This window comes from Myripristis murdjan, chromosome 3 (assembly GCF_902150065.1).
Source record: "Myripristis murdjan chromosome 3, fMyrMur1.1, whole genome shotgun sequence".
Classification (NCBI taxonomy): Eukaryota; Metazoa; Chordata; class Actinopteri; order Holocentriformes; family Holocentridae; genus Myripristis; species Myripristis murdjan.
The window spans coordinates 43,588,673-43,605,763 of NC_043982.1; the positions used below are offsets into that span (position 1 = coordinate 43,588,673).

The following is a 17,091-nucleotide window of genomic DNA, read 5'->3' on the forward strand; positions in this document are numbered from 1 at the left end:
ATATGTTAAAAAGCAAAATAAATTTTTCATGTCACTGAGACAAGAAAAACATAATGTCTTTCTCTTATATGGTCCATTATGTAAAGTGGAAAGAAAACGTATAAGCATAGATTTAACTTCTTCTTCTTCTTTGTTTCTTTCTTTCTTTCTTTTTTTTTTTTTTTTAAGAAACTGGTGTAGTTAGAAGAATAACTTTTATTTTCATTTTCCCCTGTGAGTTGACTAATTCCCACTCCAGGTTGGCTGGTGGCGGTAATGCGTTTTTAGTAGATTTCCAATCGCTAATAATAAGAAAGATGATAGATACTAAAACCAAGGGCTAATAGTACTAGCTAGTACTGCTCTATCTCAGCTATTATAGGAAGCATGTTTATTTGGAAAAGACAATGTTTCCTGTATCCCTGAAACTGTAAATTCATAGCAATGTGCTTACTGGTTAAAATATGTTGGAACATTCAGTAGATTTGATTCCTGATGAATTTAAACTTTTAATGCGGGATAAAATAAAGTATATAAAATGTATACATAAATACAAATTATTATTAAGTGTATAATGCAAATGCGCTGGTTCTACTCTGTACAGGTGAGGTCACAAACAGCGGCCTCACTTCCGCAAGCCAGCAGGAGCTGCAGCCGCTGTAACGTCAGCAGAACCTTGAGACGCAACAATGGCAGATGCTGTTTTCATGAAGGAAACTTGGGCTGATTCTGCATTTTTGAACCAGCGTTCAACAAGACAAGACCGCGGAGTTTACCTGGAAACAAGACAAGTCACCTCGTCAATTTCTGCTCCCTCTCTTGTTTTCGCTCCTCATTCTTCGCTCAAGTGCAAGAAACGCTACAATAATGAGCGGTGAGTTCAGTGAATGAAATGAAAACAAGTGTGTGCAGAGAAAAAACATGATGACTTCCATCAGCGGGCCCATAGTTGGTTTTGGTCCCTGAATCCTGACAGTCAGCGCAGCACCTGTGAGAGGACAGAGCTTGAACAATAGCGACATCTACTGACTAATTGCTGCACTGCAGCTAGTAATGTCTGAATAATTGGATCTAGAAATGCCAGTTTGATGTCTATAGGGTGTCTTTGTGTCAGTGTGTGTTACTGATGGACCCTTCTTCCTCTGTCTGTCTCTCCTCTCAGCAGCCACGCCAAGGCAAAGCAGCTCAGGGCCAGCCACCTCAGGCTTTTCAGGAGCACCTGTCAAGTTTCTGCCATACTGCATTTTTAAACTATACTAGCTCCTCACCTGATTCTTCTACTCTTTGTGTCTCTCTGTCCCATAGGATTTTTACTCATGACTCCTTGGACTGACAACTCTTCAGTGACTGCCGTCCCCCCTACTGTAGGACCCAAGAGACGCACCTACACCTTCTTCTCAAATGCACACTACACTTCACTTTGTTCATGTCCAAAAACCAGAATCAGACCAAAAAAAAACAGAATCTGTCTTGTTCACATGTTGATGAAGGCACACTGCAGAACATCTTAAACCAGTTTCAGTCCTATACCTGCTTAAACATGGCTGGTTAGCCCTGTGAAACCTGAGCAAATGCACTGGATTTCTTTCAAAAAACATTCTATATTTCAAATTAAATTACAAGAAGATCACCAGTTATGTATAATAAAAAACAAAAAACAAAACATAGACCAGAAAATTTGCAAAACATTAGTAAAACAACTCTGGAAAAAAAAAATCACAAGAAAAATTGAAAAAAAAGTGAATTTTTTAACTTTCTTTGCACTGCTGGCTCTTCTCATGGCTTCCTGCTCCTGGTTTGTGGCTGCAGATGAACGAGGAGCAGCTGTCAGTCAAACAGCAGCTTGACCCGCCTCCTCCTGTCCTGGAACTGCCGCAACACCTCAGTCTGTGTTGTAGTCGGCCCGCGGCAGATATGGCTGATTACGCTTTGGAGTCAGTGGGTTAGTAATCATCTTCATCATCAACTTCTTCATCATCATTCACACATGTACATTATTGTGGAGCAGATCAACAGTTTGCTTTTTCAATTCCTCTGTGTGTGTGTGTGTGTGTGTGTGTGTGTGTGTGTGCGCGCGCGCAGGTGCCACAGTGATGAAACAATTCAGTACAGACACATATCGGCAACCATCGCCTTATTCCGACTACCTGTTTTTTAATGTGTTCTGGACTGACCTGAGGGCCCCACCACAACATCGGACTGTCATCCAGGTAGTAATTAGAGGCTTTTATGGCTAAAATGAAGCCCTAACCCTAACCCTAAAATCATTTTACATATCTTATTGTGCACATACATATATGTTTGCAGCCCTCCTGAATTTTCCTTTTCCCTGCTGTCTCTCCTCAGGGCCCTTCACATCTCCGTCCTGGTAAGTGCTGGGCCTTTGCAGGGGGGCAGGGGCACCTGGTCATCACCCTGTCCTACCCCATCATAGTGCCCTATAGCTTATTTCTCCTGCTTCTCATTTTTTTTCTCCAGAGCAAAAAGATGGACAAATGCTCAAATTAGACTCCTTTTAAGTTTCAAAAGAGATCTCAACAAGTTCTATAATAATTCTCAGATTTTCTCCACTTTTGCATCTGTGCTTAGTGGTCACATTTCCATTTCCATTTGTAAGAAAAATGTAAACTAGGCTACACAACAGAAAAACCCAACAAAAAAACTCAGCAAGCAAATCAATTTCTTCCATAATGTCTCCAGAAACTAATGTTTGTAAATAATAGCCTACTGGCTGAAGGTTTAATGGTTGACACTTGTCACTTGTCAGTTTGTAGCAGCCTGGTTAACTGACATTCTAACGGACCAATCACGAAGGAGACCATATTTAGACCTGCCTCCGCTTCCCCGTTCTAATTGGGCCAGCACCAGATGTCAAACCGGGCTGAAATCTTTCACGGTTGGTTCCCGGAACCAAGCGGGCTGGTGTAGTGGGAATGAATGCGGAACCGTGAATTTCGCGGCGCGGCGCGGCACGGCACTATAGTGGAAAAACGCTATAAGGGACAAGGGGAGCAAATCCATGTCGATAAAATGCCCACCACAGCATAGCAGAGCCAGCAGACCCCCTCACTTTAGGGGTGCAGCATTCAGACCTGTAGCGTTATCTTGGTACATGCTACACATGACCTCGCCCACTTGTGGAGAATATGGAGAGGGATGACTCCTCTGACCACATCACTTCTTTCAACATATCTGTAGACCAGTGCCGATGGTTTTCGCACCACTGAACTCTCAAATTTGCATTTGTCTTTGTAATGAGTGTTAATGCACTGCTGCCCCACCATAATATCCCTCTCCATGTACAGATCTTTTGTGAGAACCGTGTTCATCCATCCTGTTCAAAAACTCAAAAAGCACACTTAAACAGTTCTCGTGGTTTGTGGTGCCCAAAACCTTGCACTTAATGTTGTTTTTCCTTTAATTTGTTTCCCATCTGTATGTGTGTTTAATCTAATGCCCCTGTGATCTTGAGAAATACTACAGCATCAGAACACATCAAACTAAAATAAGGTTGTGTAATTAAGACTTGCCCCACTATAACACCAAACTCATACAGCTTGACTGGTGTTGGAGCTGGAGCTGCTGGGACAGTGAAACTAGGGATGACAGAAAAGGCACATTAAAAAAGTTAAATTTCATGTACATAGCTATTCGAATCCAGTTGATTTTACTACACTTTGCATATTCTGGTACACATTATATGATATAAAGTTTTCTCCTGAAAGAACATCAAATCAAAGTTTTCCCCATTAAAAGGTTGATTAAGATTCCGATGAAGCATCATTATAATCATAATAAATCACAGATCACAGGTGTAATATTTATGATAATTGCTGGTTTTCACACTTTAAAATTGGAAAGTAGATAGATAGATAGATAGATAGATAGATATAGAAATGTCAGTACCTGATAACACATCTGATAATGTGATTAGTGAATAAAACATTTTGATGAACCCAATTGTAAAAAGCACTGAAAAGAAGTTACTTAAATAACACCTTTAACATCATTTGTTAGCTGTTAATATTTTTATTTCAATAAAATTTTTATTATTGGGGTATTTAGATAACATATTTTCAGTGATTCAAAGACCTCTTAGTAGAAGAATTTTTCCCATTTCCCAGTACAACCGAATGCAGCATCAGTACTCTACGCTACTATCACAAAAAGTGAATTAATTCATCTTTGGTCAAAGAAATTTTAGGCTAAATAGCTTTATTCGCGTACCCAATACGGAAGCAGCTTAAATTTGCGCACAAAGATCTGAATTGTGAACCCGCTGGATGATGTGGGCACAACAGCAGCGTTAGAAAATCTCATTGGACAACACCGCCATCCATCACACGCTGCGTTGTGGATTGGTTAATGTGTCAGGTGGGTGGACGGTTGCTGCTCGCTTTGGAACCGCGTCCGTGAAGGCAGCAAGGAGAAATGGAAGAAAAGGTCGCTGTAGGTCCTCGCAAAAGAAGGTAAGCAAAATCTTTGTTATGTTTGTTTGTTTGCAATTTACGGAAGCCCTAAAGGGCCATACATACATATATTTTATTTCCTCCGTTTTCTCGTGATAACGAGATAAATTTCCTCCGTTTTCTCGTGATAACGAGACAATTTTCCTCCGTTTTCTCGTGATAACGAGATAATTAAATCGAGATCTCGAGAAAACAAAGCGATTGTCTTATTAAATTATTGCAGGAAACATCAGTCAGTGTAGCAATGTCAGAGGAGCAGGAGAGTATTGATCACTGCATCACTTATCTGTTCAATCAAGGCCTTACACAGGCTGAAATAGCTTTATGCTTTATGTCAGGGGTCACCAATCACGTGCCATGGAGGGCCGAGAGGCTGCAGGTTTTCATTCCAACCAAGACCTCCACCAGGTGATTTCACTGATTAGCTCCAGGTGATCAGTGAAATCACCTGGTGGAGGTCTTGGTTGGAATGAAAACCTGCAGCCTCTCGGCCCTCCATGGCACATGATTGGTGACCCCTGCTTTATGTGTCCAAGGAGACGTCAGTCAGCATGACATGTCACGTATGATGGAAATCTCAGGCCTATCACGTTTCATTCATTCATTCAAAACGGAGGGAAAATATCTCGTTATCACGAGAAAACGGAGGAAAATTATCTCGTTATCACGAGAAAACGGAGGAAATTTATCTCGTTATAACGGGAAAACGGAGGAAAATTATCTCGTTATCACGAGAAAACGGAGGAAATTTATCTCGTTATCACGGGAAAACGGAGGAAAATTATCTCGTTATCACGAGAAAACGGAGGAATTATCTCGTTATCACGAGAAAACGGAGGAATTATCTCGTTATCACGAGAAAACGGAGGAAATAAAATATATTTATGTATGGCCCTTTAGGGCTTCCGTAGCAATTTGAGTCGATATTGTATCATTTAAAAAGTCGGTATTTATGTTGGTTGTTACTTTTTGAAAAATCCGGTCTGCGTATGCGGCAGATGCTAACGTTAGCTAACCTAGGCCGCGCCCACTCTTGGCTACAAACTTCATCAATGTTAATGCTACCTACGGCAGCAAGGTCAAATTATGGGAGAATCACCTTAATTTTCGTGAGTTGCTTGACGTTAATTTCTTTATTTGCACCGTCATCATCAACTGAAATTAATCATCATCAAACAATCATCAGGGCTACAGACTAACCAAAAGGCATGTCGTCCTCCCGGGGACAGAAAAAAAATGTTCTCTTAGTTATAAAATGACAATTGCGCATCGATTGCAGCTAAAATCTGTGTTTTTCACAGCATGGACTGATTACAAGTGAGTGTTGCTGTTAACTGTTACTAAACACTGGCTGCCCCATCTTTGACTGAGGGGAGGGGCCCACAGGGGTGAGAGCATTCCGGCGCTGTGTCGGAGCTCCGGTGTACCGGCGTGACTGCGGGGGAAACAAATTTGGGTTCGCCCAGATTTATCTAACAGACATTTCTCTGGATCCAATTGAAGTGCAGGTTTCGTTGTCAACCACACTAACTAGGCCTACTAGCCAATCAGAAGTAGGACAGGGGCGAGACTTGGTTGTTTACAATCAGGCGCTCCGTGTGCCGTCGGAAGTGAGTCTCGTCAGCCTTCAGTGACGCACTGCAACCCACAGGATGGACCGCAGGTTCATGAAGCCCGGGAAAGACAGCAAAGACGTCTCTTAAACCAATTATGTCGGCGCCGACAGGATTCGGTATGCCTACTTTACATATCGATATCCCCTAGACCGTTTATGATATACAGAAACTTAAACAAACGTCGGGAATCGGAGAAACGGCGCTTTGCGCCTATATACAGTGCCATTACGGTAACTCTGTAGGACTACTGACACTTTGACCGTCCAATCACAGAAGAGTCCCCGGTGTGTCACATGTTTGTAATATGAGCTTCTCATACCGTAACTCCTGAACCAATGGTGTGATCGAAAAAAATCAGACGGTTTCTGAAAGCAGAGAACCGGAGCTTTTCCGATGGTGTGCAAAAGCTAGTGTAATTGCAGGGAGAATGGGAGCAATGTGGCAGTAGATAGTTACAAGTTAGGTATTAGGGTTATTTTCAAATAATGTATATATGTTATATGATGAAATTTGCTGCACACTCATATAATGTGTAATGTGATAATGTGTTCTCCCCTCTTTGTTCCATACCGTACTGTTTGTCTTTCTATGAAATTACCTAAGAACCACTTAAAAATACAAATAAAATGTGTTGTGCTTTTACATATGTCACAGAATGGAATGCCCAGCAGGAGAATTTTAAAAAGAGATGCCCAAAAGACTGTGCTACCCCCCCAAGAAGATAAAGTTTTATGAACCAGACCCTGGCTCACCTAAAGATAATGAAGATGGTAACAGATACATTGTTCTTTTACTGCACAGCATTTTTATTTTATGTGTGTTTTTTTTATTTTATTTCGTTTTTCCAATTAATTCACTTTTATTTTTTATTTTGGTTAATATGATAACCAAAATCTTACACAGTGCCGAGTCTCTTATTTCATATTGTGCAGCTCCAGCCACAAATGTTGATTTATAGATATTGGTAACAAATTTAGGTCAAGAGAAGTAACAATAATTATCATCTCTGTGCGTGTGTGTGTGTGTGTGTGTGTGTGTGTGTGTGTGTGTGTGTGTGTGCGTGTGTGTGTTAGTGTAAGAGAGAAAATTGTGACCAAGCAGCCCTGTTGACCAAATTATCTTAACTGCTATTACAATTCGGGATGTGCTTGATTAATTGATCTATAATTGATTTCAAATTGATCTCTCCATGTGTGCGTCATGTACTGTGATCAGTTCGCTCTACCTATTCTTGGAGAAATTGGGTTAGTTGCAGTTGCTCAAATTCAACACCAGTTGCTGAAGTCCAGCACCAAGATAAAACATTAAAACAAGCAAAGTGCAAAGACTAGACATTGACACTGTATGTAAGGGGAATTCATATCTAATTTGTGCTTTCTTTTATTCGTGCAGCTTACATCATGCGCTGTGGTACGCTCGATGGATGGACAGCAGTGGAGAAAACCAAACTCAAAAACGCCTTGATAAACAAATGCTGCATGAGGGCATTTTAAAGACTTTTTCTAGTATAGATGTTTTTTTCTTCTGTGATTTTATTGTTTTAAGAGTGTTTAAAAAGCATTTTTAGGAAAACTTCATGGTCGAAACGTTGGGCTTAAAAGTTAAAAGTTTTGCAAGAATTGTTGACTTTTGCAAGAGATGTAGAATGTTCTGCTGGTTTTGTGAGCTTTTGTGGTTATTGTGTAAAGTCTTGTGAAAGCAGCCTTTAATATAGTGCCCAAGCATTCAGAAAAAAAACCCAACAACAATAAACAACAATAATTTGTTTCAGCATTTGTAAAAGTGTCCTTGTTTTTTGTTTTTTCATTTTTGGTTATTACTGTGTGTGTGATACATACATACTATGTATGTATGTATTATAAAATCTCCATACTAGCTTTTGTATTGCTCAGTATTGCCTACTAGCTTTAGTGTTGCCTGTCACCCTTAAGTCTCAAATATGACTCCTGTTGCTCACTGTCCTGTCTCACCTATTTCTCCTAGTGAATTTTAGGAGAAACATATAAGACAAAAATAGAGTCTAAAATGAAACTAAACTGAGTTTAGCAAGGTGCCTCCTTTAAGTCTCAAATATGACTCCTGTTGCTCACTGTCCTGTCTCACCTATTTCTCCTAGTGAATTTTAGGAGAAACATATAAGACAAAATAGAATCTAAAATGAAACCAAAATGAGGCTGAAATAAGAATCTCAGTTTTGTCTCCGGAGCTGTAGAAAAGCAAGCTTTGAGCAGTAAAATTTTCCTCTGGGTAATTTTGATGATTATGACGTACAGTTCATGACAATCAAAAATTCAGTATCTCAAAATGTTAGAATATTCCATACAACCAATCAAATCAATGTATTTATAATACAGATCTGTTGCCCTTATTCATGCACTCAATACTTGGTCGGGGCTCCTCTTGCACGATTGCCTGCATCAGTGCTGCGTGGCATGGAGGCGATCAGCCTGTGGCACTGCTGCGGTCCTGTAAGTGATACTGAATTGTTTGAGAGATGTGTGGCTAGTTCCTCTCTTTTATGCACCAGAGATGTAATTAAAAAAATAAATTGTTAAATAAAGAAGTCTGTTTGATGTGGAAGCAGAAGCACAGTGCATCATTCTCATATTTCTTCAAAGCAGGCTCAGTATATAAGGTGTCGGATTTTTATCTGGAACCACACATCTGCTCACCTGCTCTTTACAATGAAGCTCTTGTTGTCTCTCTGTCTCATCTGGGTCCTTGTCAACACAGGTAACTATGCTCAAATTTAGATTCCTCAGCTATGCAATTTGATTTGATTTGATGATTTAATTATGACTTTTTGATTTCTCAAATCCATGCTTTTGGTCATGCTGTTTCCTAAATACATGTTGATTTCAAAATGAGCAACATCCTGTTTTATGCTACATTGACAGGGCAAATTGAACTATTACATCATGATAAAAAAAACAGAGATGCTGCTGTTGATGTTGTTGCTGGCTACTCATCATTTCATTCATGAACATTTTCCTCATTGCAGCTGAAGCAATTCACTGTCTGCTGTGCAAGGATTATCCTGAGTGCAGAGAGGTTTTCTCATACAGCTGTTCCTCCGACATGCTGTGTTCCACAAGGCACGTCAAATGTAGGTGTAAAGAGTTAAGAAAAGAATGCATCAAAAGTATTTCTTCTACAGGAAATTTTCTCTGTTTTTGTTGGTTTTCAATTTTCAGTGTTTTGCTTCTACATTAAACCACAGTTTGATTTTGCAGTACAGGTAATGGGAATATCCTCGCTGCACGTCGACAAGGTCTGTGTGTCAACCTCGAAGTGCATAGTAGGAACTGCGAATTATTCAATACACTTGGGTTCCATGAGAGTAGTTGCAGCTGTTGAGTGCTGTGACGCAGATTTCTGAAACTCTGCAACTGCGGCTAGTAAGTACATTGTGGAGAACTGCACTTTTGAATCATTTCTGTGAAAAAAATTAAAAAGTGTGGTGTTGATCATCTTCCGTCTTCTTTTGTCTCTAAATGTTGTCATGTTCTTAACTAAATTATTGTCTGCGACCAGCTTTAACAGTGTCCCGTCTCCTCGGTTTTATTTTAGTCCCTGCTGAACCAAAGAATAACAGCTTACAGTGTTACTCCTGTGACAGCTTCACATGCAGAAACAAAATGCAGTGTGTTGGGATGGAGGACCGCTGCTTTAATGGGACTGGTGAGTCCTCATGTGGCATCTCGATCACTTTGCACATAAATTGTGTTAACTGTCGACATCAGCATCAGTGTTGGTTGTCTCACAAAAAATAAAAATAATGAAAATTGTATTCATAGTAAAACAATGATTTTTCATCTACAGCGTACACTTGGATCACTCGTGCTCATACCTTTGGCTGTGCATCCTCAAACCTGTGTGAAGGTTTTTCTGAGCTGGATTCTATGATTATACCTGGCTTTAACTTCACTGATGGACCAACCTGCTGTGAGGGCAACTTCTGTAACTCAGTCTCGACGACCAGGCTGAGTGTTTTCCCTCTGTTGCTCGGACTCATTTCTCTTATTTTCATCTATTAGAACACAGGGTAGGACATGCACAAATACCGGTGTTATCATACAAAAATGTATGAAAAAAATGAATGTGCATATGCTCACTCACTTATACACACATAAAAGTGGAATCTCATTCTTTTCCCACATTATCATCTTAAAGTCTGCTGATGTCCATCATCTGCGTACTTTCCATCAAACACATTTCATTTAAGATAATGAATTCATTTTTTTTTTTTTTTTTGGTATGTCACAGAAATACATATCTTACAGTCGGTTTATCTGGTTAGATCCATTATGTAAATATTATAACTATCCTAATAAAGCTTTTTTTGAAATACAAGATTGATTTTTTTTCCCTATAGTAGCTCATCTTGCAACTGTTTTGTTGCAGTATTGTGGGATGGCCTGGAAAGGATTCAGGTTAAATGACTGAAAACATACGCCACAGTGTGATAGTTAAAATCACAGTTTCCAACCACAGTTTGGTTTTAACTGCCACAATGTTTAAATTTACCCTGGCGGCTAAAATGAAAGGCTCTGTTAAAACACCATTTACTATTTTACTAAGATGTGTTCTGGTACAATGCATAATTCTCTGACTTTGAATTAACTGGGTGTCTTCAGAAAGATTATAATGATAATTTAAAAAATCAGTGGTCTAAACTATGTGTAGATTGATCTATACCCTGAAAGGTCCACGACTCAAATCATCGGTCATTCACCTCTGCAGTCGATTCAGAAGGAGGAGTCAAAGAATTGCTTTTCTTTCTTTTTTCTTTTTTTCTTTTAGATTTCTTTTAGTTTTTTTTAGATAGTTACTGGGCATTGCCATATATCACTACAACACAAGACATATTCTCTTTAAAAAGCACTGGGGATATATTACAATAGGGAAAGGAAAAATATCAAGTTTTTATATCCTTTCAAAACTGGTAGATATAATTAATTAGATTCATTAACTTGAGAATTGCTGAGGACAGAACTGAAGCCTATTCAACTCATACAAAGTTACTGTTACAGTTGATTCGGTGTATTGAAAGGCCACCTCTGAGTTGACTCTGGAAATTGTTAGCTGTTCAAGACCCAGAGAGAATTTGGTCAATCAAGGCGAGAACACCTTACTACCTTCAGAAGGTAGTAAAGTTCACCCATGTTCATATAACAGCTTAGATAGCGGTCATGTTTGGTAATGTTGGCAGGACTGAAAACACATGGTTCCAGTCTGTCAAGGCCAGTGCGTCCTTAGTGGTAGTATTCACCATCATGCATGTACACAATCCTTTTTTTGGCCTGTGGGTGTCATCTTTGTGCATGGGGCTTTCACAGACAAGTTCACTGGAGTCCACTGGGGCTGATACCTTCAGGGTGTTGTAAAACTGTCCGGCGTTAGATATCACAAGATCCAGAGAGCTGCATCCCTTCTTGTGTGCTCTTTGACCAGTTGTTTCAGGGAAGTGAAAGCATATTCAAAAGAGAGTGTACTGAACTGATTGAAATCACCAGCTTCAGGTTGCTTTTGGAGGATGATATCAACTGAGGTAGATGGTCAGCAAACTTATTTCAACCCTTTATATTATTCCGCAACCATGTGGGATATTTGCCTTGGTAAACTGCAGGGTGTGGTTTTCCACCAAATTACCCGGGTAAAGCAGTCCCAGGAACTACTTTTTCAAGAGCATCCTTCAGTTGGTTCGTGTCTGTGTTTCCACCGCTATGAGGGCACTGTTTTTCTGTCATGTCCTGCTCACTGCAGCAGGACAGTAGCAAACAAATTATTGTTGTCTGTCATGCGGTCAGTAATAAGTGGAGGCTGTCCATCAATATGTGATAGTCATCAATATACAACAGATCATTTTGGTATGAATTCTCTTCCCCATTTTTCTGTAAAGCAATCAAAACTGTTGGAGAAATGTGTGGCTGGTTCCTCCCTTTTATGCACCCAAGACATTAAAAAAAAGACATCCGTATGATGTGAAAGCAGAAGTAGGGTGCAAACATTCAAACAAGTATCATTTCCATATTTCCACCTAACTGCCATATTTCTTAAAAGCAGGCTCAGAATTTGAGGTGTGTAATCTTTATCTAGAACCAAATATCTGCTCACTTGCTCTTTACAATGAAGTTCTTGTTGTCTCTCGGTATCATCTGGACTCTCCTCAACACAGGTAACTATGCTCAAGCTTAGATTCCTCAGCCATGTGATTTGATTTGATTTGATGGTTTAATTGTGGCTTTATGGTTTCTGAACTCCATGGTTTTGGTCAAACTGGTTCCTAAATACATGTTTATTTACATCCTGTTTTATGCTTCATTGACAGGGCAAATTGAACTATTACGTCATGATTAAAACAGAGATGCTTCTGTTCATATTGTTGCTGGCGACTCATCATTTCATTCATGAATATTTTTTTTCCCCATTGCAGCTGAAGCACTTGATTGTCTGTTGTGCAGGGATTTTCCTCAGTGCGAAGATACATTTTCAGGCAACTGTTCCTCCGATGAGCTATGTGCTACAGCTGCAATCAGATGTATGTGTGAAAAGTTAAGAAAATAATATAAAAAGTATTTTGTCATGTCATTTCCTCTGCTTTGTTTGTTTTTTCAATTTACATCATCATTTCACTTCAACATTAAACCACACTTTTATTTTGCAGTACAGCAGATGGGAAGTTCTCTATTGATCAACACCAAGTCATGTGTGCCACCCTCATTGTGCGATGTTGGAAATGGGACATTTTCAGGAAGCTTGGGTTTCATGAGAGTAGTTGGCTCTGTTCGATGCTGCGACACAGATAACTGCAACTCTCAAACTCTGCCTAGTAAGTACATTCTGGAGAAGTGCTTTTGTGAATAATTTCCAAGAAAAAACAAATCATACTCCAGCAGGTTAATACTGATTCCAAAGATAGTGCGGGCGTTGATCATCTTCCATCTTCTTTTGTCATGTTGTGTCTCTAAATGTTGTCATGTTCTTAACTAAATTGTGTCCCGTCTCGTTTCGGGCTTTATTTCAGTCCCTGCTGACCAAGAGAGTAACGGCTTTGAGTGTTACTCCTGTGACAGCTCCACATGCAGACACAAAATTCAGTGTGTTGGGGTGGAGGACCGCTGCTTTAATGGAAATGGTGAGTCCTCATGTTGCATATTGATCACTTTGCACATAGATTGTGCTAATTGCCAACATCAGCATCAGTGCTGGTTGTCTCACAAAAATGCTCTTGCTGCCTTCAAGTGTTCTTCCTATCCTCTACTTCTGAGATCTCTAACATTAGGTAATTTAAAAAATAATGGAAGCTGTATTTATAGTAAAGCAATGATTTTTCCTCTACAGTGACCCATTGGAACACTTGGGCCCCTACCGTCCATGTCTTTGGCTGTGCATCCTCAAACCTGTGTGTAGCTTTTTCTCACCTGTCTTCTGCGTCTCTGCCTGGCTTTGACTTAAATGGACCAAACTGCTGTGAGGGCAAACTCTGTAACTGAGTCCCGATGACCAGGCTGAGTGTTTTCCCTCTGTTGCTCGGACTCATTTCCCTGATTTTCATCTATTAGAACACAGGGTAGGACATACACAGATACTGGTGTTATCATACAAAAATGTAGGATACATGTTATCAGGTTAAAATAAAGAATAAATTTAAAAAAAAAAAAAAGAAAAAAAAAAAGTGCACTTTAGCAGAGTGCAGATCTCCACCAGGTGTATCTCCCCTTTTCTGGACTATAGGCTAACCTATGTTCTGAGCAAAACTCAGGAGGGACTCAGCAGCCAATTGTACTGTCAAGTGCTTTGCTAATCACAAATTAAATTACTGCATGATTTAAAAATAATAGAGTACAGTGCAAAAAAATATATATTGTAAAAATCCCAAAGCCTCTCATGTTTACCTGTTTATTGCTCTCTCTGTATGTTGCATTTTATTACACACTTAGCAGAAACATAATGATGATAATTACCCAGACAAAAGACATTCACTAGTCTAATGAAACTGTATGACAGGATTTCAGATTAATCGTGAGCTGCACATTTTGCTGTCACTGTTGTGCATGCCTTCCTAAATGATTAAATAAATAAAAAAAATTGTCTGTAGATCACAGCGTTTCCTGGTTTGTCTGCAGTACCTCATTTTGAAATGATTTGTTGGGATTTTGATGCAGTCTCACCTGAAAAGGACACACACTTAGAAGCACAGTAAAAATGTGAGTGACCCAGTGATGATGAGTTTCATCTATAAAGCACAGGCCTACAAATGATGTACAACCAAGAAGGCTTGCACGCACAATTTGTTTTTGTTTTGGGGTTTAAATAATTATCAAGCTGTGTTGGAAGGGAGGAGATACTACTGAAACAAAGAAAGTGAAAAATGAAAGCACCGTGCAGGAGGTGTGCTTGAAAGTTCTGACAGCTCTGTGGAAACCACAGGCTTTCATATCATGATTGTACATTTTCTAATGTAAGGCTGTACTGAAGAAACCACCATTTCTTGTTTGTTTGATTTCACCAGCCCATGTGTCTTTTTTAAAGCTCATAATAAATCAATATTCACTAAATCCTGCATATTCTGGGCGTTTTTTTTTTTTTTTTTTTTTTTTAAATAAAGGCCCTTACAAAAACCCCTGCATTCAGCATTAACATCAACTTTTTCCATTGACCCTGGTCAGTTGGCATAAACTGGAAAACAACCTAATACACATAGTGGTAGTTTTTGCTTAATGGGAGTATAGGAAGAGGTAACCTGAGTCGATTGACCTCCTAAATATTAGAATGCTGAGCAACAAGTGTTTTATATGACTTTTATATCCTAACAGCCCGAATTTTCTTATATTAACTGTAATGTGGTTAAACTCTACTTCGACTCCCTAATATAAATGATTCATACTGTTCCGCTGTCTGAGTCCTGTGTTCAACTTCCAATATCAACAATGACAACAATTTCATCCCTGAAATTTAGGCACTTTTATCATAGCTGCTGACCAGGCATGATCAACTTATTTTGCATAACCATGTATGATACTTGATCTAAAGCTACAAGTTAGACTTTTACACCCATTAAAGGGAAACATATAGTGGATGCAAATTTACACTGTTGACCTTCCCTCCATGTTGCCTGCACTTAAACTTCCTTATTCATTTGCCAGCAAAAATCTGCTGGATAAGCAGTTCCTCTAATGAACTGCAGATTGTACTTCTGCATATTTTTGTCAAAAAAATTGTTTTTTGGGGGCAAAACAGATGTCTGACCATTGAGTAATTGTGACAGTGACAGTTTTGTTGCTAACATGGCAACATCACAGTGTGAAAACAGCCAGTGTTTTTGTGCGGCCCGTTCAAGACTACCTTAGCACACACTGCCCCAGTTTGTGACCTGGTGGTGCAGTTTGTGCAGTGCATGCTGGATGTTGCAGGTTTTCTACCTTTAGAGCCAAGGGGAATTATTCATTTTGAGCAGAGCGTTACATCTTCTGCATTGCAGCAAAAACGGATAATGTGACAGAAAGGTCAGAAAGGTATTTGTACATGCAGGCACACATAATTAATGACTTGGCTCAAGTAAAGTAAAATAAAGGTGTGTGTGTATGTTACTTAATTTTCAACAGACAAAAGCAAGTTGTGAAAATCCTGTTTTTAGTTTCATACTTAAATTAACAATGTCTATAGGACCATGTGAATATACACTTATGTGTCAAGAAGAACTTGTTACAAGCAAGAATAATTTCATCTAGAATATTAACATAACTATCAGGTTTTAATAGCAGCGTCCTCAGTTTAAAGAACAAAGGCTTGTTTTTGGAGCTGCCATTTTGCATCTATGCTCAACAATTTGAGAAGAGACAGTGATAATTTCTCCAGACAGAGGCCTTGACGGTAGACAGAATGCAATACAACCACAAGACGCCTTATCTCAAGTAGAAAAAGAAAAAAAAAAAAAAAAAAACTTTTGCTTCACTTTCACTAGTAGTATTGCTTTCTTTTTCTCTAGGAAAAGTGGGTACAACAAAAAAATAAATGACAACACAACATCGCAAAGTAAATCCTGGACTTTAACCCATTTACAGTGCTATTATCTAGAAAATGCATTTTGAGTAACTGGATTAAAGATAAGCTACCTACTGCCACCTTGTGGTACTGGGAGATACTCAGGGCTCTCCCCCCTGAATCATTCAGTGCAATTCAAATAAAAGGTCCTTTATTAAAACCTGGTCTCCTTTACTTGAATTTACCCGGAAATCAAGAAATTCCACTAATTAACCCTGATAAGGCACACCTGTGAAGTGAAAACCATTTCAGGTGACTACCTCTTGAAGCTCATGGAGAGAATGCCAAGAGTGTGCAAAGCAGTAATCAGAGCAAAGGGTGGCTATTTTGAAGAAACTAGAATATAAAACATGTTTTCAGTTATTTCACCTTTTTTTGTTAAGTACATAACTCCACGTGTTCATTCATAGTTTTGATTCCTTCAGTGAGAATCTACAATGTAAATAGTCATGAAAATAAAGAAAACGCATTGAATGAGGTGTGTCCAAACTTTTGGCCTGTACTGTATATCTGAACCCATTTCACCACATTTATTTCTCCTGTCTATAAAACTCATCAGGTCATGTTGATACCCAACAATGCAATTTAAACATCTGTACACACTTCAGCACATACAGGCCTACTGTACGGTCCACTATTGGCAAAAGATTGTGGGAATGACTCTTACCTGTTTAACTCCGTTGGTTAGGTCTATGTGTGCTGTAATTTTTTACATTCGACAACAACAAATGTCTGCAAAAAGTTTGGATATTATTAAAAAAAAAAGTGTCCATCAGTGCCCAGTCTTCTATAACAAAACTGCAGGTTATCTGGATATTATGTGTATGGCTTTTATTTCATGGCAACCCCACCAACTTCACAACCCAAACTGTTGTCTGCTTGACTAAATATTGCTGTTTGATAGTGTAATTTCTCAGAGTAAAGTCTCAGTATAAAGAAGCAGGGAAAAAATCCCTTCCACCTACTAGGAAAGAGCTCAG

The 17,091-nt window shown here is 39.2% G+C and overlaps 1 protein-coding gene and 2 long non-coding RNA genes across 3 annotated transcripts; all 3 read left to right on the forward strand.

Moving 5' to 3' along the window:
* The first annotated feature begins 4,383 nt into the window (after positions 1-4,383).
* Positions 4,384-7,796, forward strand: LOC115357187 (uncharacterized). Its single transcript, XR_003928079.1, has 3 exons — positions 4,384-4,448; positions 6,719-6,834; positions 7,457-7,796. It is a non-coding gene; the product is annotated as an uncharacterized LOC115357187 (long non-coding RNA).
* Positions 7,797-8,732: 936 nt separating this feature from the next.
* LOC115357290 (uncharacterized) lies at positions 8,733-9,434 on the forward strand. Its single transcript, XR_003928088.1, has 3 exons — positions 8,733-8,797; positions 9,066-9,170; positions 9,298-9,434. It is a non-coding gene; the product is annotated as an uncharacterized LOC115357290 (long non-coding RNA).
* A 2,659-nt stretch (positions 9,435-12,093) lies between these two features.
* Positions 12,094-13,837, forward strand: LOC115376811 (phospholipase A2 inhibitor CNF-like). The gene is made up of 5 exons (XM_030076595.1): positions 12,094-12,242; positions 12,501-12,605; positions 12,732-12,896; positions 13,092-13,202; positions 13,409-13,837. The coding sequence occupies exons 1-5, from the start codon at positions 12,194-12,196 to the stop codon at positions 13,558-13,560; spliced, it is 582 nt and encodes a 193-aa protein (XP_029932455.1). The 5' UTR covers positions 12,094-12,193; the 3' UTR covers positions 13,561-13,837.
* Positions 13,838-17,091: the final 3,254 nt, after the last annotated feature.

Bases quoted from the DNA above. Each gene is read 5' to 3' on its own strand.
- LOC115376811 (XM_030076595.1), top strand. From the start codon at position 12,194: ATGAAGTTCTTGTTGTCTCTCGGTATCATCTGGACTCTCCTCAACACA. The intron at 12,897-13,091 runs GTAAGTACATTC...GCTTTATTTCAG, and splicing joins CAACTCTCAAACTCTGCCTA to TCCCTGCTGACCAAGAGAGT. The intron at 13,203-13,408 runs GTGAGTCCTCAT...TTTCCTCTACAG, and splicing joins CCGCTGCTTTAATGGAAATG to TGACCCATTGGAACACTTGG.